This window comes from Vicugna pacos, chromosome 29, assembly GCF_048564905.1.
Source record: "Vicugna pacos chromosome 29, VicPac4, whole genome shotgun sequence".
Lineage (NCBI taxonomy): Eukaryota > Metazoa > Chordata > Mammalia > Artiodactyla > Camelidae > Vicugna > Vicugna pacos.
The window spans coordinates 16,339,477-16,364,422 of NC_133015.1; the positions used below are offsets into that span (position 1 = coordinate 16,339,477).

Genomic DNA, 24,946 nt, shown 5'->3' on the forward strand with positions numbered 1-24,946 from the left:
TTTCTCAAGAGTAAAATCTAGCAGCTGAACCAAAGTTTTAAAATACTATCTCTTATCTGCAAAGCATTTTACAATGTTCAAAGCATTTTGACTTATTTCACTGACCCCTGTAACAACCCGAGCTGTATGTTGAAGAGGTTTGATGCAATATTTGCACACTAAGGGTTCTTAGAGTCCAGACTGGAGGCCAAACCTACACAAAAGTCAGGCTGTTTTCATCATGCCATACGATTTGGGAACAACACATTTCCGTTGCTAAATTCAACAGAAAAAAACGTAATGATAATATGGTCACAAAATACTAGAGAGGCAAGTTACCTGAGAGATTCTACTACTCTTCATTTGATTAATGGGGAAATAAGGCCCTAGATAACCGAGTGACATACTTAAAATAGTAATCCACCCAAAGTGGAAATAATGCAAATTCACAATGTGTCAGCCTCAGATCCTCTTCAAGAGAATTTTAGTTACTGGAGCAAGAGCAGCATCTCTCAGGTGGTTTTAAAAGATCCGCAGGAGCTCCTGGAAGGAGTCAGAGAGCAGTTACCCAACAGCAGCCCGAGGCTCCCGCTCTCAAAAACTCTTTACAGAACTCTATTCTGGTCCTGTCATGCCACAGACGTCTGTCCTTGGCCTTGTCTTAACCCAACAAGGGTCCACTCTGAACATACACAAAGCTGGCTGTAAGCTGAGCAGTAATCTCTGTTAGCAATTCAAAGAAAGCGCTAACCGTTCTCACCCTCTTCCCGGGCCTGAATTCACCCTGTGTGACTGTGTCCCTTTGTTTTGTGCATCTTTTGAGTCTCACCAGATAGTAGTTTCTCCTAAACATCCCCGAAGGGCCTGAGCACTGTAACAGCTTCCCCTTCTCTCCAAGGTGGTGGACTGAGATGTGGAATCAGGTCCTTATCACAAGCTGCCAATCAACTGGCTGGGCCTGGCTCCAGGCTGCATTCCCTCCAAGTCCCCACTGCGTGGCTGTGCCTTATGCAACCATTTTCAAATTCTACTCCAGTAGAATTTGTGTGGCCACTTTTTTGGAACCCGACACTCATCTTATCTCCCCTGTGTCTACTGGAACTGCAGTCACAGCTGAATTCCCCCCAGTTTCCTCTGGCTCCATGCGCCATTTTCCTCTCTCACTCCAAGTGCTGTAAACCCACCAAGGCTAATGAGGTTGAGGCACCCACCGCTGTGGGCAACAAAGGACAGAGTAGGGACCACACAGCAATCTTCCTTTGAGCAGCTGGTCGTGTCCAGTGCAAGAAATAGCAACACTTTTAAGGGATCTCTCATTCCTGAAGTGGACTCAATTTTTAGGATTTACATGAGAAGGAAACAAAATCATGACAGATTCCATTTCCCCAGAGTATGAAAAAGAGTCTGTGAAGGTTTTATTTTGGTAAAAGGCCTGGCAGAAGTCACTGACAAATCCTGCAATTTAAAGCTCAGCCGGTTTTCCTTCCAACGTCTGAATGACAACAGAACAGCAAAAGCAAACTTCAGTCCATTTTTCTCAGCCCAGCAGGACAGCTGCTTCCCAGGAATGGAATTATCATCATGAGTCAACTGTAAAACACACAACCATTTTAATTGATTGAAATAAGTAGCATTCATGCTGAAATAAGAGGTCACCCTGGACACTTGAAAGGAAAGAATACAGAAGAGGAGGAAGCTAAGTCAGATCCCAGCAGAGCATTCGAAAAAATTCATCGCAAGGGGAATAAACAAGCGTATTCCCTGGGGTCAGTGTTTGAGGTTTCCTCGCAGATCTGATGGATATAACGTTAGATCTAAATGGAAACCAACATATTGAAGATATGAAATAAATTAGTCAAGTATCAAGCCCTAAAGATTTGTAAAGCAAGCCACCTGGATTTGGATGATACGTTATTTGGTTGAAAATATTTTCAATCTTCTTTACACTTTAAAAATATTACCTTCATTGCTCACTTTATAACAATAAGAAACGATCCTAGTCGAACTAGTCAAAAGCTCTTACTCATCGAAATTAAGTCAATTTAAAGAAAGAATTTTAGTTTATTCTTCATACAGTGCTAAAGTAATACAGGGTTCCAACTCCATGAAATAACTGGGATGCAAAGTTACCGCAGCTGAAAACATATTACAGATTCTGAATACCACTCATTTGCTTTTCTGTCATTTTAAAAAGTCTCTCTTTAGTGAATCACAAAACCATAAAATTTTTCATCTTGCATGGACCTTAAAAACCATGTCATAGCCAGATCCTTCATGTTAGAAATTAAGCAATTCAAATTTAGAGAGATTAAGTGGACATGAAATGAAATTCATCACCCAATACCTAATCTGCAGTCTGAAGATAATACTATCACAGCGCAGGCATGAAGCCTTACTCCCCTTCTTCACTCTGTCCAGGACTCAGGCTACGGTTATGTACGACTGACCAAAGTAAAGGTGGGAAAACGGAGCATCATGACGCACAAATACTGAAACAGCAAAGCTTAAAACCCACACAGTACTGACTGGCTCTATCTGCAAAGCTTCGTTGAATTTAAGCCAATTAACTGCCTTTTTAAAGATATTTAAAAATACCAATGACAGCACTTTTCAAAAATAGTCACAGCCCTCTAGCCTCATCTAGGAAAATGACCACTTATGGTCCCATCCCACGCCAATCATTCTACACACAGCATCAGGCGTCACAAAACTATTTTAAGTGCAGCTGTTGAGCAGTGAGTGTACCTCCCAGCCTTCGATGTGAGACTGCCATTCTTCTAAAACTTCTAACTTCTCCATCTGTCTCTTGGCTTCGTTGATGTTGGAGCAGACGGCTTTCATGGCTTGGAGGGCTTCCATCACGGCTGCGTAGTCACTGTGTTTCCTTGGAGTCCGCTTCAGCAACTCCTGTTTATACACAAAAAACAAACCGCCCTTTGATCTTCAGCTTTCTGGTACAGCAGGTTCAGACTGACCAGGAAATGAAAACTGCAAAGATCGTGAGAGCCACATTCAGAAGTGACATCACAAACTCCACCAAGATTAAGATCAAAAACAAAAGGCTGAATCCACGCGTAAGTGTCACCCCAGGCACAATTTGCAGTCACTTTAATTTTTCCCTCAAAAGTATGCTGTTTTTACAAACTAAATTCAATTTCTCCTTTCAGATTGTCAAATATCTCACCTACGGCATGAAATGTTTTATAAAAGTTTGAGTTTTGCTCCAAAAGGAAGACATCTTTATTCGTTAATTTCATTTTCCTAGCATCTTAAAAAGAAGAGTAAATCTTTAAATAAATATGTTCCATAATTTCAAAAATAATTTAAGTCCCTTATTTTCTAAAAATTTTTGAGAAACTATAGAAATATGTCATATATAAAGCAAATTTTAAAATAATTTCTTATATGTTAGTAAAATGAATAATTTAGAAATCCCACAATACTCCATCATTAAAGGAGTGATTTATGCTGTTTCTGTCAACAATTCAGGTTCAGTCTCTGAAATGAATGAACTTCCACATACCCTTCAGTAGGTTTTTTTTTCTTTTTATTTATTTACTTTTCCATTCAGGATATCAGAACTAGAGTAATCTTTAATCTTATAAAAAGCTCTTGTTTAAAAGCACAAAATTAAACATCTTCACCCACTGTCTAGACAGTTGTAACCACACTGTTTTTTAATTAGTCATTTGTTTCTTTACGGTAGTTGCCAGCATCAAGTAACTAACACAATTACAGAAATCCTGAGGCAAGTCTTTAAAAGAATCTCCTTAATTCTTAACATACAGTGGGAAAATATGCAGTTGCTATATTCTCTCGAGGTCTGTTATTGTTGAAAATTCTACCTTAAACTTTGACCCTGTATTCGATATGTTCACACTCTGTTCCGTGGAAATAGCACCGAAAGAAGACACAACAGCGCTCCCAAGATCAGGTTTAAAAAGTCATGCTGGATCACAAATCCATAAAGGAGATATGTGGGCTTCCCTAGAGACTCCAAAGTGTAGAAGTATTTGTAAACTACATGAAGTGGTGAGCTCAGCCTGCAGGCTTTGACTGGGGACCCTGGGGAGTTGTGCCCAGTCTCAACCATGGAGTCAAGACATGAATTTAGATAATGTGAAATAGCAAAAGAAATGACTAGTAATAATTTTTCGTCATTTACTTGCTATGAACCCTGTGCTGACTGGCCAAGCCCATTATTTCAAGTTCCACAAATAAGACAAACATATCTTTTCTTTAACACCCAGCCTCATACCCTAATGTTTTTCTCTGAATAAATAAAGCCATCCAAAATTAAAGAGAATACCAGCTCAGTTTTTCAGCTGATGGTACAACAAAGAAAATTATCAACACCAACAGATCTACTACACAAGTAAATAGTCATTTCCTCTTTCTTTGACAAGACAATACTCCAAAAAAGCAAAAAGATGCCATTTCTCCACTGCTTGAAGATGCTCTGAATTGACCTCTTTCTCTCTAAGCAAGGATATGGCCACGTTCCTATCTTCTGAGGTCACCTGAGGTCATCCCTAACTAGAAATAAATGATTTAGAACAACCACGTGGCATGATGTATTTCTCTTAATATTACGATCCCTTCTGACTCTTAAAACAAACAAATCCCCAGGATTCCAAAATCAGAACCAGGAATCGCCGGAGTGATGAGAATGCATGCTAACCTGAGTCACCAAGTCAGAGGTCTGAAGGGACTCCCAGAAAGACAAGAGTCACGTTTGCACCAGTCCTGCCCTGCCCCCGGAGACTGCGCTAAAGCCCTGCGGAACGGCACATCCCTGGGTTGGCTTCTCTCCACGTTAGTTAACCGAGCGACTTTAACTTGGTTTTCAATAAGGAGAAATCCTTTTCAGAGAAATTGTTCGCTGAAACCTAATCTATGCAGCTGACAGAAGTTGTAGGGAAAGAACGTATTGCTCAAATTCAAAATATTTATTTCTTAAAAATAAATCAGTTAGAACACCAATTAGTATGTCCATAGTATTTGAGTTTTTTTAATTTAGACACTAAGCAGTGTCTTAAGCAGTAATTAATATATTAAAATAAGTCAGAATCAAATATATATGAGTACTGATGGCTAACATGTATGGAGTATGTACATGCAAAATGATCTGTATAAAATAGCTTACTCGATTATTAGGTACATCTTTATAAATATGCATTTACATGCATTCACACACAGATACACATATACAGACACAGACATATTCTTTCAGGTATATGTTATAATTTCATCATATTATCATCATCATTTCTGTTTCATAAATGCAACCCAAGGCTTTAAGAGGTTAGATTATGTGCTCGGTCATGCAGGTAGGAAGCAGGATACTTAGGATTTGAACTCCAAGCTCATGCGCCCATCCTCCATCCTTTCCAGAACTGCTGTTCTAATTTATTCATAGACCTTTGTAGTAAGAGACGTAACTAATACATTATAATAAGTTCCTCATCATAAAAGTTTTGGTCATTGGAACAAGGCCATCAACCGACAGCCATTAACAAGGCATTTCCTATCTTCCAGAGGCAGTATTTCCTTAGCACTGCCTTTCCCCATTCCATCATTTATTATCCCATGTGACCCACACTATTCTCTGTAATAATCATTTAAAAGCCAGGCTTTGAAATTATGTAACTTAGCCTTAACTTCATTAGCATCAAGAAGTCACCAATGTTTGGAGAAATGAAAAAAAAAAAAAAAACACCAACAACAAATTTGCTTGAGATAAGAACCCTGTAGACAAAGCGCCACATAAACTGGTCATAATGGACTTAATGGGATCTATCCTGAAACTAATGCATTTACTCTAAATGAAAGTCAAACAGGTGTGATTTTTACAAAGAGCACTAGAAGTCTCTTTTCCCAGGAGAGGAGACTTGTTTCCCATTTTACATACAAATGAATGACGAACTATCACCCAATGAGTATGATTTGCCCTTTCTTTAGAATTTCAGACTATTTGAAAGAAAAATTTTTAAAAGATCATCAGCAAAAATATGCAGGTACAAGGAAAACGCAACAATGACGTAAACACATCAAGTACCTTCAGAAGGAGAGGGTACTTGCATATTCTTTGTATCGGTGTCACTAAGTACCCTTCCAGGGGGACATCTGTGTTCTTCCGTCCTCCAAGGAGCATGCAGTTCTGGGGTGAAAATAAAGACAATTAATTACATTTTTTTAGCCTGAAGTTGTGAAACTTTCCTCTTCCATAAAGTTTTCTGCCAAAAACTGATGAAAGCGTATCTCTATATAGCTTCTTCCTCTGAGAAAAGCACACTCAGTCATCAATAAAATTTACAGGCGAGAAAGGAAATACACTTGCCTTTTATGTGAGATGGAGACCAAAATGTATTTTGAATCTTTATCTTGAAAATAAATTATCATATATACACCTGAGTGTGAAGTCTGAGGAAAAAGAATGAGAGCTAAAGATGGAGGAGTAAATTAGTGGATAGATGGATGAATGGATGGATGGACGTCCTGACAGATGAATAAACACATACACATATACACACATCCTGCTTTCAAAGGGAGGTGGTGTGGTGTCAGAGAGGCAACTGGGTTCCACCCAAGCTCTGCCAATGGCGAGTGATGCACCTTGGACTGATTTCAGAATTCTAATTTTCCTCCCTGTAAAAGTGGCCTTTTAAATCCAGTGACCTTTAAGTCCCTTTTAACCATCAGACCTCACCAATGACACGGGCCAGCCAGTCTCAGAGAAGGAAGTCAGATATGATCTCCACGGAGGCAAGATGAAAGGGGAAAACTCAAAGTCAGTCATCAGAGTGAGATGAAATAGAAGCAGTGAAGGTCAAGGGAATCAACTCTGATAAATCAAGGCTTGATCCTCTTAAGCACCTCACCTTTCTTTTAAGGTTTAAGCAGCAATGCAAACAACAAAACCAAACAAACAAACAAAATTTAAAAGAACAATCTGAACCAGTGTCAAAACCTGTTTCTGCATTGCCTATCAGCATGACCGGTGCAGAGAAAGCAGATACTAAAGATTTAGCAAAGGGAGAAAAGGGCCCCTCAAAATCACACTGATAACATAATAGCCTGTATATCACTATTTTAAAAATACGGTCCTACATTCATTGAGAGGAGAGACCAAGTGCTGAGTGGGAAAGGATGCAAAAGGGAGAGTGATGGAACAGAACAACACCCTCACTGTTCCAAGCAACGGAGCTTCGGCTCTAATTTGTGCAGTTAAGTCAGCAAAACCAGCGCCATGACTACCTTCACCCAGAAATCTTAGAAGACAGAGCAGCAAGTAAGTGTCTCACTCAAGCATGCTCTTTGGGGGTTTCAGCCCTATTGCAATCCGGTTATCAAAATACTCGATCCACCTGTGTATGGCACTGTCCCCAGAGAAACCCTATGTAACACAACTATCCACATCCCATTATATTTCCAGTGATGTGTCAGTGTCCCCGTATGAGTGAGCATCCTTTATCAATGTGGCCACCTCCTTTACCCAGCTCCGGGTTGAAGTACCCTAAGGAGCTCAGGACTATCTAACCCACTTTTATTTCCTTGTCTACTAGTGCTGTGTAGCTTATGAACTCTCTTCCGAGTAGCAGAGGCTGGCTGCCACTTTAGACTGGCTTACGAGAGCCAGCTCTCTCCTCATGCATTCATAAGAATGTTTCCCAAATAAGCTCCCAGGGATTTCACTGATCACCAAAACTTACTGAGGTGACAGCATGTGCAAGTACCCAAAATTGTAATTAGAATCATCACCCTCAGTCTGTAAATTCTTAATGTTTTTCAAAGAGTGATTGTTATTATTCCCATGTTGTGGGTAAGGAAAATGACACTAGAGATATAATGAATTTCCTGAAGTCATCCAGGTAACTAAGGGCCACTGAGAGCCAGAGCAAGAACTATAAAATCCAGGTTCTTCCTACCAGACCCTGCTGTAGAGTCATCTGAAAACCAAGATTCTGGACTTGTGACTTTTAGTGTAGCGCCAATTTTGCTGAGAATAGAACGCACTGGATAAGACAGCAAAGTTCCAACAATTTATAGAGAGTCTTTAAGCATAGAGGTGTCTTCTGGCCATGGCAGAGAGAAGAGATCAGTACATTCTCTTCCAAAAAATAAACGGTTCTACTGAGAAAAACTATAAAATAAAAAAAAAAACACAAAAAACTTCAAGGCTCTGGAAATCAACTAAAATCAAACAACAAATTGAGAAGTGTTTACTCATGAAGAACTGCTGAACTTCAGGTGTTGGTGGCACTCCTGCCTGGGCTTCTCCCATCCTCCCCCTGCATGGACCCCCACCCAGGGCCACCCCTACTCATCCTGCATGCTGGCACTGTATGCCCATCACAGGAGCTCTGGCCCTGGAAGCCTGCTACCAGAGGGGGCTGCAGAGGGCAAAAATCCCACACCCAGGGTGCTGTCAATAAAATGAGCACACTGCAAGAAAAATGAGGATTGCACACGGTTCTGCTAGCCTGAGTCTGCAGTCCTGCTCAGGGTAAATGTCAGCCCGTGCACATGTTGACCCTGTGGGAAGAAAAGGCCAGATACAGCTTGAAACTACCCGCCCTTTGAATGGGTACCCCCCCAACTCGCATACAGATCCAGAGATAAGATGGACTATGATGTCTGATCGCCTCGGACAAATCCCCAACTGAATGCTAAGTTAAGCAGTCACAGGAGTGACCCCTAAAAAGAAAGGCTAAGTTATAAAGCATAAACTGAGCAGAGCTAGCTGCAGCTGCATATACAGAAGACACAGATTCTCAAATTAAATCCAAGCAAGTTACTAAAAACAAAACAAACACAAAAAGGAAAACCAACCTCAGGGACGCAGGCTTGATATGTTAACGTGCATACTGTAGTCCCAAGAGCAATCACAAAAAAAAAAAAACTAAAAATAATAACAGTTTAAAAAAACCAACAGAGGAAGTTAAACAGGACACTAGAAATATTTGTTTAGCACAAAAGAAGGCAGTAAAGGAGGGGCAGAGGAACAACCATGAAAAAGAGACCTATAGAAAAAATAATAAAATTGTACATGTAAATACAACCGTATCAATAATTACATTAAAGCTGTAAGAACCAAACACTCCAATCAAAAGGCAGAGATTGTCAGACTGGATTTAAAAAGACAAGATCCAACTGTATGCCGTCCATCAGAGGCATGTTTTAGATTCAAAGACATAAACAGTTTGAAGTAAAATAATGGAAAAAAATATAAGGAACAAAGAGGAAGAGAGCTGACATGGCTATAATAATATCTGGTAAAAGAGACTTTAAGTAATACCCTTAGGGACAAAGAGGGGCATTTTATGATAAACAGAAATATAAATATAGTCATTTTAAATGTATACACATCTAATAACAGAGTCCTGAAACATATAAAACAAAACTGACAATTTCTTAAGTATGACAACAAAAGCATGATCACAATAAAAAAAAATTAAGCGGACTTTAACAAAACTTAAGACTTCTGATTTTCAAAAGACAGTATTTTTAAATCAATAGGCAAAGCACACTTGGAGGAAATATTTGCAAATTATATGTCTGATACAGGAACTGTATCCAAAATAAAGAACACTTATAGCTCAATATAAGATAAACATCCCAATTTAATGAAGTTTTTTTTTTTTCATTTTTGTTTGTTTGTTGGTTGGTTGGGGGAGGTAATTAGGTTTATTTCTTTCTTTATTTTTAGAGGAGGTACTGAGGACTGAAACCAGGACCTCATGCATGCTGAGCATGTGCTCTACCACTTGAGCTATACCCTCCCCCAAAATCCCAATTCAAATACAGGCAAAGATGTGAATAAGCATTTCACCACAGAGGATGTATGACTGGCTAATAAGCACACGGAAGCCTATTGCCATTGGTCATTAGAGAAATGCAAATGAAAATCACTTTGGGATACAGCTACACCTCCACAGGCATGGCTGTGATCGGAACTGACAATATCATGTGTTGACAAAGACAGAACTACAATCCTCATACACTGCTGGTGGACATGGCACAGCCGCCTTGGCAGTTTCCTAATAAGTTAAACATACACTTACTATGACCTAGCAATTCTACTCCTAGCACTTATCCAAGAGGATGAAACTGTATGTCCACACAAAGACTTGCACATGAATGTTTTTAACAGCATTATTTGTAACAGCCCAAACTAGACATTTCCTGACTTTCCTATACTAACCAATCTTTTTCTCTGAAATGACCTCGTATATGTAGTCTCTTCAAGGTCCATCACTGTCATAAGTCATCTGTTGACCAATATTCACAAATTGGCCAATGGATAAACAAAATACAGTATGCCATACAATGGAATACTACTCAGCAACAAAAATGAATGGATATGGACACACACTACAATGAAGATGAACCTCAAAAACATTTTATCCCATAAAAGAAGCCAAGCATTTAAAGATTACATTGTATGATTTCATTTATACAAAATCTCCAGAAAAAGCAAATCTATAGAGATAGACAGCAGATCAGTGATTGCCTGGAGATAATGGTAGGAAGGAAAATGGGCTGTAAATAGGCAAGAGGGACTTCTGAGGATGATGGAAATGCTTTAGAACTGGACCGTGAGGATGGTTACTCCATTCCACAGTTTGCTAAACATCACTGTACTTACAGCGTGGTTCTCACTGGCAATTAACTTGTCCAAGTAACTGCCAAAGTATGCATTTATATGTACCATCCTAAAGAAATTAAACACAGATCCTTGTTCTTTTTATGAACACTGAACAAGAAACATATGCAGGAGAAAGGTCAGTCTTTACAATTCTTTTCTACCATCCCCACGACGCGTTTCCTTCCTGTCCCTGCCCTACTTAGACCTCTCTTCACAGAAGTGAAGGAAACTCTAGGGAGCTGAGGGATGTAAAAGCCACGGTGACCTCTGGCATAAACGCATCCCTCAGGAGGAACCCCGGTCTGACAAACAGCTCGTAATCAGCCAGGAGAGGGCCTGACAGTGTTTCCAATAAGCACGCTTCTCTTAACTGTCACTTCTTGCATTTGTGTGTGCGTGTGTGTGATTTTAAGAGTACATACGCATATTTTTCTTGATTGATGCAGAGTTGATTTGCAATCTCACTCCTTACATTTGTCACAGAGCTCTCTAGCTTCCAAGCAGGGATATGTTAAAAACAGATGTCGAACAAGCAGAGTTTACACCACACGGACGCTATTCCTTGGCTCTTGGTGAGCCTATCAACAGATAACAGCTTATGGTAAGGTGTAAACATATACTTACCAAAAGGAATGTCCGGATTGTTCTTATTTTGTTAAGTTCCAAAAGCAGTTTTTGGGCCTTCTCATGATTACTACAATACTCGTCGTAGATCCGAAACTTGTCTTTCTGTGAATTCAAGTAATAATAAGTTAGACTCACTTTATGAGCCATTCTGAAATAGTGTGATGCTTATGAACAAACTTCATTAAGTGTTTACTGTGTTTCAAGAGCTATACTAATGTAGATATAAATACATTTTATTTATTTATTTTTCCTGATCTATGAACAATAGGAAAGGAGACAGACTTCTATTAATTACAGCCCAGTATGATGTATGCAATAAAGGGTTAAATGAGTGGTAGCAGATTCCAGAGAAGAGAGGACTCAGCTTTGCTGGAAGGATTCAGATACAACTTTAAAAGGATGTAGTATTTGGGCAAGATCCGGAGAGGTGAAGCCAGGACTCCCAGGCAGGGAGAGGAAAGGAAAGCTTGTGCCAGATCACATGGGTACATGGCACCCCGGGGTTCGTGTGCACCAATCTGGACAGTTGTGTTAAGAGGGACACTGACCAAGTAGAGACTATTCAGGAACAAGTGACTAGGATAATGACAGACCTCAAAGACGTTACACATGAAAAAGAAACAAAAACCAAAATTAAAAAAAAAAAAAGACATTACACATGAGAGGTCATCTCAGAGAAAGATATTTGTTAGTATATAAAAGTAAGGAAACAGTAGCTACTTTCAAAGAGCTGTCACAGTTACTGTAAAGGGTTTACAACTCTATGTAGCTCCAAAACTGGGACCACTGGGTGGAAACTGGTTGGGCAGAGACAGGCAGATTTGGGATTAATACAGAGATTTTCTAACAGTCAGAGATGTCACTAAAAGTGATCAAGTAAAAACAAGACGAACAACCCTCACAGATGCAGTTGAAGGGACACTTCCATAAAAGGAGGAATTCCACGCCACCATGAGCTCTAAGCTCCCTTCCGTCTGTAAGAGTTTCTCAACGTGGTTATGATCAATATCTATCAAAGCAGTCCCAATAAAACAGGAGGACTCAGAAAATGCAGGGATCAAGCAGTAGAAGAGAAGTGTGTCCTCTGAAATTTCCAAGACATGCATGTAGAAACACAGGGTTTATTCTATACAGCCGGTAGAAAACATACTGAATTACTTATTTCAAGAGATGGTAGGAACCAGAATATAAAGCAAACTTCAGAAATAGTTTAGCTACATTCACGGCTGACAGACTCATAGTGTGTTACTGAGGACATGGATGTCAGAGTGCATGGTTTCCACGTGCCACCGGCACGGAGACCACGGCCACTCCCGCTGGCAGGAGAGCTGCGTTCTTCCGCGAAAGGGAGCAGTCTGGGTTAAGTGGATGCAAACACGCATGGCTTCCAGTCGTGCCCAAGGAAAGCACAGCTGGATCTTCCTGTACCCCAGGCCTCTCCCTTTAATATAATCATTTTTAGGGAATATTTTCTAATTCTAAAAATAACATTTACAGAGTCTGCTCACTACATAGAGAAATACAGATCTAGAACCCATATGTCGTTGTCTTTATAAGAGACGAACTAGAAATCAAACATAAACACCTGATTTCTGTGACCAAATATTCCTACACATTTTTAAACAAGACACTGATTGTATGGCATTTTGATAAACACGGAGATTCAAGTTGGTATTCTGAAAATTAGCCTCAGTGGGATGGTATAAATAGCACTATTTGTCTCTTTTCAGGATGAATGCCCTTTAGTTCTGAAAACAATTTTCACCATACAGGTGGCTTTCTACCTTGCAAGTCAACGGCATAAGTAATTTCAGCTCTCATGAACCAAGAGATGGAAATGATCCTACAAGCGTGACCAGATAATTGGAAATAACTGAGTGCTGGCTTGTTCTTCCACACTGCTCGATACAACCCTCTGAGAAAAATCCAGACGCAGGCATATGTGTACCTCGAGGGACCGGGGCTGCTCACCCCCAGCCTAGTCACAAGTCAATTAAGAGGGAAACATTTTGACTCATCACACCATTCTAAGAGTAAGGATTTTCTGCCTCAAAAGAGTAACGCTCTATGTTGGAGAGAAACATCAAAATCCTTTCATTATGAACAGCCTGAATATTCATTAGAATTCAAAGCTACAGAGGATGCGAAAAACTAACTCGTTGGGAAAAAGAAAAGCCTGTTTATTCTTCACTGAATAAAACGGATGATGTGAGGCCCTCTCCCCTTTTCTGGCTCCAAGTGGAAGATTTCATTGGCCTGAAAAGACCCCAAACTTTTGGTGTCAGATTTTACTTCTAATGCTGGATTCCCACATCCTACTATGCCAAGAGCTAACTCTTAAATTCTAAGGGGGGAAAGCTTTTTAAATAAACAGAAATTTATCCTACAAAGTGAAGAAAGCAGGTTCCCACTTCTTGCTGAGCATTAGGTTCTGGATGTAAGCATTCTTCCACGACTTTCAAAAACTCTTTATGTACTGCAAGGATCTCTTCAATGTTGGAGAACAGCATCTGTAAACAAACGTGTAAGTGCTATCACGAAGCGGGTTTTTTAAAAAAGTCTACTGCGGGTACTGTGTTCTCTCTCTACGCTGAACAACACTTCAGGGGATAGCTGTCCCTCCCACCCACCCGGCAGGGGGAGCGCCAGTTCCACCTGGACACCCCCTCCCCTCCCACGCAGCTCCGGGAACCAGGAACCCGTCCCTGGCTCACAGGATAATCCGGAGTGACTGACTCCAGGCACCGCAGTCCGACGCCACTGAGGAGAACGGGCTGTGGGTAAAACTGCGTGGGCAGATTTGCTGGCAGGCCTCGGGGAAAGGGCTTCCTTGTCCCCAAGAAGGGCACCCTGGAGTGGACAGCCCTTTGAAAGGTGCTGTGTCTGGAAGTGACAGCTGGCACAGCTCCAGGGTCATTTTGCAGCTGCGGGAGGAGCCAGCCCAGGGGCAGAGTGAACAGCTGGAGAACCTGGCCAACTGGTTCACCTCCCTGAGCCACCCGTCCTCAACCTTCTCTCCTGCCTGGAGCTCCCGATATGGGAGTCAAAGTATCTTCAAGTCCATTTGAGCCTCAGGTGTTTTTTGCTTGCACACAAGCTAAAATACTCCATGGTAAGGAGAATGTAAAAGAGAGTATTTAATGTAATAGGAAGTAGTCTGAAGTGCTTATAAAATCATTGGGAACTTTTTATTTCCAGTAAAATAAAACAGCAAGTTAGCATCAAAAATAAATATCAATGAAGATTTATACAATTTAACTGAGAAATAATGACTATGGCACGATTTTCATTTTCCACCCCCAGCTCTTTTTTTTCCCAAGTTTCCTTCCCTACAGTTTAAAAGGAGATGCTCATACATTTGTCTGTGAAGTGAAGATACTGTGTGGACTTTCTTTTCCGCACCAGTGGACCATCCAAATTGTTTGTCCTTCAGGGGTCAGAGTCTGGAAGTTACATCTGCCCACATCCTGCCTGGTGAGCCCCTCCAGCAATCGTCCCACACGCGGTTCAGCTCCCATTCCCTTGGAGACACTAAGGTTCTCGGTCTTGGGGTTGTTTTTTTTCCTCTTTTCAAACATTTCCAAGATCTTGGCAAAAAAATTTTCTCTGTCTTCTACACCATCCTCATAAGCCCCATTTCTTATCCCAAACTGTAGCTTCCCTTCTTCTAATTGTCACTCCCACCAGGGCCTAGCACAGAGCTCACACTGGAACTGGAGACAAGGTGACAAGCCCAGAGCTAAAATTTTATCTGAGGGGACCTCATGCTGGGGTCGAGGGCCCATTACACCTCCTCACCTTCACTGTTTCTTCTGTTACATTTTTGTCAACTTTGGATGCGGCGCACTGGTTCATTCGGTGTAAGAATGCCTGGGGGAAACAAGAGAAGATATTATGAAGACAACATTAGGTTGATCAAATAACTGGATGTTGATCAGAACTAGTTTTTTTATAATAAACCAAAGCTTAAAAACTATTGAGTATAATAGCTTTGCTGTAAAAGGCGAAAATCCTGTGCATTGCTTCTCCTACCTGGGAAGTCCATTTCCTTTATAGTTTGGGGGCAGGGCCCAAAGTGATCATGTATATATGAATTAAGTTTATCTACCAAGACCTCAAAGTTCTGCGGTAAACACTTAACAAATATTTCCTAAACTTCTAAGTCCTCTGAAGCACAAAAGACCAAAATCTAACAAACAATGGAGTTTCTACTAAAAAACGAAAGGGCTAGAAATATCATGAAGTGATCCCTTTGGAAGTGAGAGCGACTGAGGGAGTGAAGGAGGAAGGGAGAAAGAGAAAGTGACTTTCAAGAAGGAATGGAAGGATTTCCCACCCCCTCTCTTAAGTTTTAGGAAGCCAGAATTTGTATTTCAGGTCAGGACTCTCCACAGCCCTCTGGTAGGCAAATGAGTTCATTAGTAGTTCAAAGATCTGGACTCTTCCTGATGGCCATTAAGCTTTGATCCATGACTGTGTAAGCTATTATTCTAGCAAAGAAAAAAAGAAGTAGAAAGAGTTATTTATACTGGGACTTAAAAAAGAAAGTTTAGAAGGAAAAAGAGAAGAGACTTTCTAACCAGCAAATCTGGTCTGTGTTCTCAAGACAGCATCTATTTAACTACCTAGTGACCAGGTGAGATCATTTCTTCCCTTGACTGTCTTAAGAACTTCAGCCACTACCTGCCAAGTCAGGGTATGAATGACAGCACATCAACCTCCCAGGGCACACAGCTGCTCAGGGGAGTCTTGGGATACTGCATCAGGCAAATGAAAATGAAGGTAAGAATGTCATTTTTGACATGCTACATTTACAAAGATTTGAAACATGAACAAAACACAGGATTGCTCATAATATGCCAAAATCATCACCCTCAAGACATTGCCAGCAACAGTAGAAAATGACACAACACTTCTGAGGATAGCTTATATCTCCAAACTTTTAAATGGGCATTCCCTTTAACCCAGCAATTCTATCTCCAGGGATTTATCCTAAGAAAATATTCAGACAAAGGCTTTCAGTGTATTGATTACAAAAGTGGAAAAACTGGAAACAATCTAAATGCCCATCATTAGTGGGATCATTTCATATGTGATAGACCATGCAAAGTACAGCATACTGGGCAAAAGTACAATCATAAATGAAATGGGATGAAAAATCATATATACGTATGTGTCTATACAACAGATGTCTATAAATATTGTTTGCTGAAAAAATTTACTAAGCAGCATACATGATGTGCACATACATGTACAGACACACATACAAGTATACATACGTATATCGACAGGGGTAATGTCGACGTGCATTCATACTAAGAAAAAATATGTAGCATATACTAAAAGGCAAACAGTGATGACCTCCGGGTGGTAGCAAGCTGACCTTTGTACACTCTCTTATTTTCAGAATGTCTGGCTGTCTGCATGTTATAATCTTGGTAAAGGAAAAACAAAACTATTTAAAAGAAACAAAGCAAATGGGCCACAAGCTCTCACTCCCAGCATTAGCTTCAGTCCCATCTTGACTCCTGGTTCAAGAACTCACATTTCAGATTCTGTAACTGCAAAGCCACATCAGTACTGACAGCCTCAACTGAATGAAAGAGTTCGCTGAATTAAATAAAATGAACAAGAAAGTATTGGATGGCACCTTAATTCTTTAATTGGAAACACGGGACTCAATTTTTTGAAATATTATCTACAGTTAGGTATAATTGGCAATGGAGAGAGACTGTTGAGTGTTCTGACTTTAAGGGCCCATTTTAATTAGTGTTCGTCTAATTTTTAATTTTAGTTTTGCTTTTCTTGAATATTTCTCCATATACTCATACATCAAAAATGCTCCTGAGTTCCTTCCATTTAGTCCGAAAACAACGCGGGTACGTCGGCCGCCTTGTTTACATTTCGTGTTGACCACATAGGGAACATGGGACTTCTCGTGCAAGCAACACTTACACTTCACCTCTACATTTATAAACCTTATCTTCCTAAACTGAACTCGGTCACATTCTGAAACCAACAAACTAAAGACAGGAGGTAGTGAAAAGGAATCAAACTATGAGGTAAAGGAAACATGCGAACTAGTAAAGCAAGCACTGTCCCCTGTCTGACTTTTTATCTTCTTATCCTCCGTGACAATATGAAACTTTTTGTTTAACTGCATACGAAAGAAAACTTCTTAGCATTTTTAACCAAGCATTTATTTTTCCCAAGAGCCTCATTTTATACGACAGTGAAGGCAGATTTTAGATAGTCTGCAGAGAGGGCAAAATCATGAAAACGTTTTGACATTTTTTACAAAATGCGTAAATCTTCCTTTCTGAAGATAAAGATAAACAACGTGTTTTCAGAATCATCCTTTAACTACCAGAATCTAGAGTCCGTTCAGATTTTGGTAATTGGGGCATTGAATCTTTCTTCGAAGCATTAACACTCTAGTCATAAAAATACATGAGATTTAATATGTCATTTTATCTCTGTATTCATTCATTCTCACTGGTCCAGAATTTCATCAGAATTAGATCATTTTCATTTCAATACAAATATATGGAAAATAAGTACTGGAAAAAATTGGTTTTAATGCCAATGGTTCTCAAACTCTTCATTGTGTGTAAGACTTGGAGAGTTTCTTCCAAATGCAGACACCCAGCCCTGTCCCCAGAAGGTCCGATTCAGCAGATTGGTTTAGGACCCAGAAATCTGCATTTTGAGCAAGTTTCCTAGGTGATTCTAAGCAGCTGGTCCAGAGACCACAGTTTGATGAACATTCCTTTATGTTGATTCTTCCAAACATTGAAGAAACACACTTATGAGACAAATAAGTGAGACTCAATGGGTAAAACAGGTTGACTTACTTCACCTTGACTTTCAACTCCATGTCACATTCCCTCTATGCACAGTATCTTGTCACTCAGCCACTTGAGGTTTCCGCTACCAACAATGAAAACCACAATCTAGGCTGCATACACAGGTCATAATAATCTCTGAAGGCTAGGGAGATGCTGAGACAGGTGAGCCAGATAAGACGGACTGGGTCACATTTGGAGGAAGTGATGCTCGCTGGTGCCCCTCAACGTACCTCCAGCTGGCAGGAGTGTTATTATCACACGCTCAGCAACCCAGAGCTTCCCAACAATCATCCCACACAACATGTTCCCAGATGTCACTTTAGTCATGGTTCCTGACTCAGAGGGCAGAACTCCTCATCTTCTCTTCAGTGGGCCCCATATTGTTTTCCTCTCAACAAGTGTTTGGTGAAATATGTTAAATGGCATGCAGTAATTAAAGTTTAAGAAAGCTGAAAGGGTCACAAATTTGCTAACAAGAAATTAAAAGAAGGAAGAAAACTCATTCACATACAGTAGAGAGATGACAACAATCCCCTTTCTCCTCGTCTGTCCCTCTGGGCTGCTGTCAGTTCGAAAGTAAAGCAAAGCCTATGATGAGTTTTATTCCCAGAATGTAGTGAAGTGTCTTTTGCAACTCATTTTTGTCCTTCCCGTTCTTTTTATCAGTCAATTATACACAATAGACCACTCTCAAAAGCCGCATTGAATTTAAAAGTTCACTCTTTCAATTCTACATGCCTGACGCCAATCTGAATTTCTTATATAGGCATCAAACCTTACTACTCTTATGATACATTCAGAATGATCTTAGCAGCACTTTGACAATGTGGCTATTTAATATGAACAGAGGTGCATAAATTTTACGTAAAAAGGGAAACGAACGAAGAGGAGCTGTACTACCACAGGAAGAAGTAGACTCTGTGAAAACAAGTAGAAAAAATAATGAGTAAACATTTTCCTTTTATCTCTTGAACTGAAAACAGTATTATGACATCAAAATTCTTTGGAAGATAAATGCTTTGTTTTGTTTTGTCTTCCTGAGAGAAAAACAAAGTCCTAACAGATGAAAAACACTTGTCATTTGAGTTTGCCTTGAACACCTGGTTGACCGCGGTGCCATCTTATTGGAATGGAGACGTCTGAAGGAGTAGTTGTTGGAGTCAGAGTTTGTTCTGGCTGTGCTGAGCTTGAGAGGCCTATTGGTCACCAATGTGGAGATCCCCAGTAGGGAGCTAGCTGTACTGATCTCGGTTTCTGAGGCTGAGGTTAAAGAGTTGAGTGTCACTGGCACAAACACATAACTCAGGGAAAGTGTTCATTGAGGGAAGAGACAATTGACTTCAGTTCACTGGAGACAGTATGTAGACAGAGAAGAAAAAAGGACGGAACCTTGGGGCACTCCAACATTTAGATGTCAAAGAAGCCAGTAAGGTAGGAACAAAACCAAGAGAGTGTGGTGTCACCAAAGCCAACAGAGAGAGAGTTTCAAGAAAGAAGGAGTGGTCCACAGCTTTATCAGTGCTGAGAATTCAGGTGGGGTCCATAAAGATATGTAACTTGACAACACAGAGGTCAATCACCACTGATCTTAACCACAGCAGTCCCAAAGTAACAGGAAGAGAAGGAAATGGAGAAAAAGAAAATGGAACCAGTAACCACAGAAAAAGTTTAAAATCCTTTAAAGTTTTGCTGAGAAAAGGAACAGAAATATGGAGGTGGATTTGGATCAAGGAAGGGTTCATTTTTTAAGCTAGAAAATAACAGCTTTATTCATCCTTCAAAGTTACATTTTATGTTCCCTTAATATACTTTTGGCAAACCCTTCATAAATTCTCCAGTCCACTGGTTTTTACTTTTCCCTGAACATAAGTGATTTCAAATTTTTTGAGTAGGAATCCTTCCTTTAACATGAAAAAAGCACCAGCATGCATGTTGTCATGTAAATGTCTGTAAATTTAAATACATATTAGTTATTAATTACTAGGCAAAATTCAGCAATATTTATGTTACATGGTAGTGGTTCTCACAGGTTTCAATCTCAGGAATCCTTTACACTCTTAGAAATTATGGAGAAAGAGCTTTTACTTCTGTGTATTATATCTATCAATATTTGACATATTAAAAATTAAAAATAAGAAAAATTTAATGTTTGTTGTCAAAAATTCACTTACTTATAAATTTATCTGAAATTAACAATTATAAACCCATGACATGTTTACATATACAACATACTTTTATGAAAAAATAGCTATCTTTTCTCAAAAAATTTTCTGTGAGAAGTGTGGCACTGTTTTATAGGATTACAAATTTCTTTAATGTCTAGCTTAGCAGAAGATAGCTGGATTCTCATATATGCTTCAATGTGTTGTGATATGTTATTTGGCATCATATTTTCAATGATAGTTTGAAAAGGGAAAAATATGTCCATTGCTATAACATTGTCAATGAGTTGTGGGTATTCTTCTTTAATACAACACCAAAATTCAATAGTGGTATTTTCTCACCAGTAGTCATCTGAAACCACATCAGTGAACTTTTTATATTCTATTACGTTAAAACCCATTGATCTGTCTTGCAATTTGAACAGCTCTTTTATCCATGCTTAATGTTGCACATTTAAGCGATTTACCATATCTCCCAAATATTAATACTATTCATTATTCAATATTACAAAACACATCCTGTTAGTTAATATCAGTATCCAGCTCATTAGAAAAGTCTTTAAGTATAAGGAAGCTACTGAGCTTACGTTGATGGACATACATTTTCCAAAACTCTAAATTCACTTGCCAGCTTGAATTTGTCATCATCAGTAAATACTATCAGCTGTTTTTTCTTGCAATGACAGGCTCACTTTACTCTTTTTTGAGAAAATATCTTCCAAATACCCAAATGCCCTGAAACTGAAACCATAGTTTGTCTCACAGTTGTTATTTCGAGTAAACATGATGTTCCATAGCAACTCAAACAGTAATACACGTTCTTCCCCTGGAGACGACCATAATACGTGAGGATGCAACAGAAGTCCTTAGTTGTACTTCCCACTTCATCACAAAGATGTGCTCAAGAGTCAAGTTTTAATAAAATTAGTCATTTTTACAGCTTTATCAAGAACATTCTTAAATGCAACTGGCATCCCCCTGCCACCCACAGGAGTGGGTGTTTAGAAGTATGTGGTAATTAATAGCACAGTTTGGTGCCAGTGCCTTGATTCACACTAAAGCATCAGCAATATTACACATCATTGCTTTTGTACCATTAGCACAAATACCAGTGCACAGACAGGCAAAAATAGAGAATCACAACTTACTAGATCAAAAACCCAAAAGCAAAAATCTCTGCCAGAAGTGGTACATGTTAGGAAATCCTTAACTGTAACCAACAAATTACTGGAGACTCAGTGTGGACAAATCTGAGAGTTAAAACTCCAAGGGGACCAAGTCAAAGAAGGAGGGATTCCTCACACTTTTATGAGTTTTACCTCCAGGAGCTTTACCAGTTTCTCATAGTGAGTATCAGACAAAAACCCTGTTCTGCAACAGCAAAGAGAAAGAAAAGTAACCATTTTTAAATACATCAAACTATTCTATTCTTAATGAGGCCTGTCCTCAAGGGAAAGTATTTTATGAGTGTTTACACTACTGGAATTATACCCAAACCTAATTTCACTGGCGAAAGAGAAATATCCAACTCCAGGCTGCTCTAGTCTTCCAGATAGGAAAAGGAAAATACTCAATCCTAGCTTACGCTGGTCAACATTTTCCATATAAGGAGGGAGGGAAACAAACAAAAAAAAAATGGTGAAGTTCACAGTTCAGGGACACAGGCTCACCAAAAGACTGAGACTTAATCACAAGACTATAGACCACTTCCCATTCCTACATATACCACCACATCACTAAAGGCCTATTTACCGGAGTTCCTTTCACACAGCACATCATATCTGGCTTACAACAAAAAATTACAAGGCATATTAAAAGACCAAAAAGGCAGTTAGAAGAGTCAGAGCAAGCATCAGAACCAGATTCAGATATGACAGAGATGTTGGAATTGTCAGACCAGAAATTTCAAACAAGTAGGATTAATATTCTACAGTTCTAGCTAAAAAGTAGACATCATGCAAGAGCAGATGGATAATGAAAGCAGAGAGATGGAAATTCTAAGAAAGAATCAAGGAAATTAAAAAAATAACTGTAACATAAATGAAGAATGTCTTCAATGGGCTCATTAGTAGACTGGACACAGATGAGCAAAGAATCACTAACTTTGAGGATATGGCAATAAAACTTTCAAAACTGAAAAGCAAGGCAAAAAAAGATGGGAAGAAATAGGACAGACTATCCAAGAACTCCACAGTCCTCCATGATGACGTAAAGTGTAACAATATGCATAATGGGAATAGGAGAAGGAGAAGAGAGAGAAAAGAACAAAAATATTCAAACAATAATGACTAAGAATTTCTCCAAATTAATGTCAAATACCAAACCACAGATTCAGGAATCTCAGAGAATACCAAACAAGGCAAACACCCCAAAACCCCACAATTAGGCATATCATATTCAAAGTGGGAAAAAAAATCTTGAAAAGAGCCAGAGGAAAAAACACCTTAGCTATACAGGAACCAAGAAGAGAATTACATTTGACTTTCCTCAGAAACCATGCCAGCAAGAAGAGTTAAATATTTAAAGTGAAATATTTAAGATGTTGAGAGAAAAAAAATCACCAACCTAGAATACTGTATCCTGAGAAACTATCCCTTCAAAAGTGAGGGGAAAATAAAAACTTTTGTTATTATAAGCTACTTGCACTACCCATGAAGAGTTACAGTATGGTTTGAAGGTATACTTGAATCATTTGTAAACGTATATTGCAAACTCCAAGGCAACCACTAAAAAAAGTAAATAAATAAATAAATGGCATAATTGATACACTAAGAAAGAAGAGAAAATGGAATCAATAAAACGCTCTATTAAAGCATTTTAGAAAAAGAATGGAATACAAAATGGGGGGGAGGTAAGAAATAGAAAATAGTAACAAATATGGCAGATATTAATCCAGCTATATAAAAAAATCACATTAAATGTCAATGGTCTAGATGCACCAATTAAAAGAGATTGTCAGAGTGGATCAAAAAACAAGATCCAAGTATACACTGTCTAAAAGAAACCCACTTTAAATATGAAGACATATATGTAGGTTAAAAGTAAAGGGATGATAAAAAGATATACCATGCTAACAATCAAAACAAAGCAGGAGAAGCTATATTAATTTCTGACAGAGCAGACTTCAAAGCAAGAAATATTATCAGAGATAAAAAGGAATATTACATAGATATAAAAATGTCAATTCTCAAAAAAGACATAGCAACTTTTAACATGTATGTGTGTAATAAGAACATCAAAATACATCAGCCAAAAACTGACAGAACTACAAGGAGAAATAGATGAGTCTATTATCATTGGAGACTTAACTCTCTATCAGAAATGGAAAGATCCAGCAGGTAGAAAATCAGAAAGGACACAGTTGAACTGAACGTCATCAATCAGCTGGATATAACGCACATCAATAGACGACATCCAATAATAGCAGAAAGTACGTTCTTCTCAAATCATGGAATATTGATCAAAATAGACCACATTCTGGGCAATAAAACACATCTTTACAAATCTAAAAGAATAGATATCATACAATGTCTGCTCAGACCACAGTGGAATAAATTAAACTAGAAATCAATAAGAGAAAGACAGCTAGAAAACCCCAAAATGCATGGATATTAAACAATACACTTCTAAATAACACAGTGGTCAAATAAGAAATCTCAAGACAAATATGCAAATATTCTGAAGAAAATGAAAATACAACTCACGAAAATTTGTGGGATGCAGCAAAAGAAGTGCTAAGAGGGAGATTTATAGTATTGAATGCATATATTAGAAAAGAAGATCTAAAATCTACCATTTAAGCTTTCACCTAGGAAACTAGTAAAAGAAGAGCAAACTAAATCCAAAGTCAGCAGAAGGAAAAAAATACTAAAAATGAGAGCAGAAACCAGTAAAATTTAAAATACAAAATCAATAGGGAATTTCAACAAACCCAAAAGCTGATTCTTTGCAAAAATAAATAAAACTGATAAGCCTCTAGCCAGATTAACGAGGGGGGTGGGTGGGGAGAGACACAAATTGCTAGTATCACAAATGAAACATAGGGCCTCATCACAGATCCCATGGACATTAAAGTGATAACAAAAGAATACCATGAAAAATATTATGACCACAAATGACAACCTAAATGAAATGGATCAATTCCTTGACAGATATAACCTGCCAAAAGTCACAGAAAAAGAAATACAATTTGAAGAGGACTACATCTGTTAAAGGAATTGAATCAATATTTAATAACTTTCCAAAACAGAAAGCAACACACCAAATGGGTTCACTGGTGAATTCTACCAAATCTTTAAGGAAGAAATTGTACCAATTCTCTACAATCTCTTTCAGAAGACAGAAGTAGAGGATATACTCCCTAACTTGTTCTATGACCAAAAGCAAAGACTTCACAGGAAAACTATAGACTAGTATCGCTCATAAACTAGATGCAAAAATCCTAAACAAAGTATTAACAAATAAAACCCAAAAATGTATTAAAAGAATTGTACAGCACACATATGCATGTGGGAATTTCCCAAATACGCAAATTCAGTTCAACATTGGAGAATCAATTAATATAATCCATCACATGAACACTCTAAAAAGAAAAACCGTATGATCGTATCAATAGATGCAGAAAATGCATGTGACAAAATCTAACAGTCATTAACAACAAATACTCTCAGCAAACTAACAGA

General features: G+C 38.8%; 1 protein-coding gene across 2 annotated transcripts in view; it reads right to left on the reverse strand.

Moving 5' to 3' along the window:
• Positions 1–24,946, reverse strand: part of PREX2 (phosphatidylinositol-3,4,5-trisphosphate dependent Rac exchange factor 2) — a 235,978-nt gene that overhangs the window by 160,240 nt on the left and 50,792 nt on the right. For both annotated transcript variants that reach the window (XM_072951849.1, XM_072951850.1), the window contains exons 2-6: positions 15,053–15,124; positions 13,642–13,764; positions 11,252–11,356; positions 6,038–6,139; positions 2,725–2,886 (exon numbers count right to left, since the gene is read on the reverse strand). In XM_072951849.1, the coding sequence (XP_072807950.1) occupies positions 2,725–2,886; positions 6,038–6,139; positions 11,252–11,356; positions 13,642–13,764; positions 15,053–15,124 (564 nt within the window). The remainder of the gene's footprint in view (positions 1–2,724; positions 2,887–6,037; positions 6,140–11,251; positions 11,357–13,641; positions 13,765–15,052; positions 15,125–24,946) is intronic.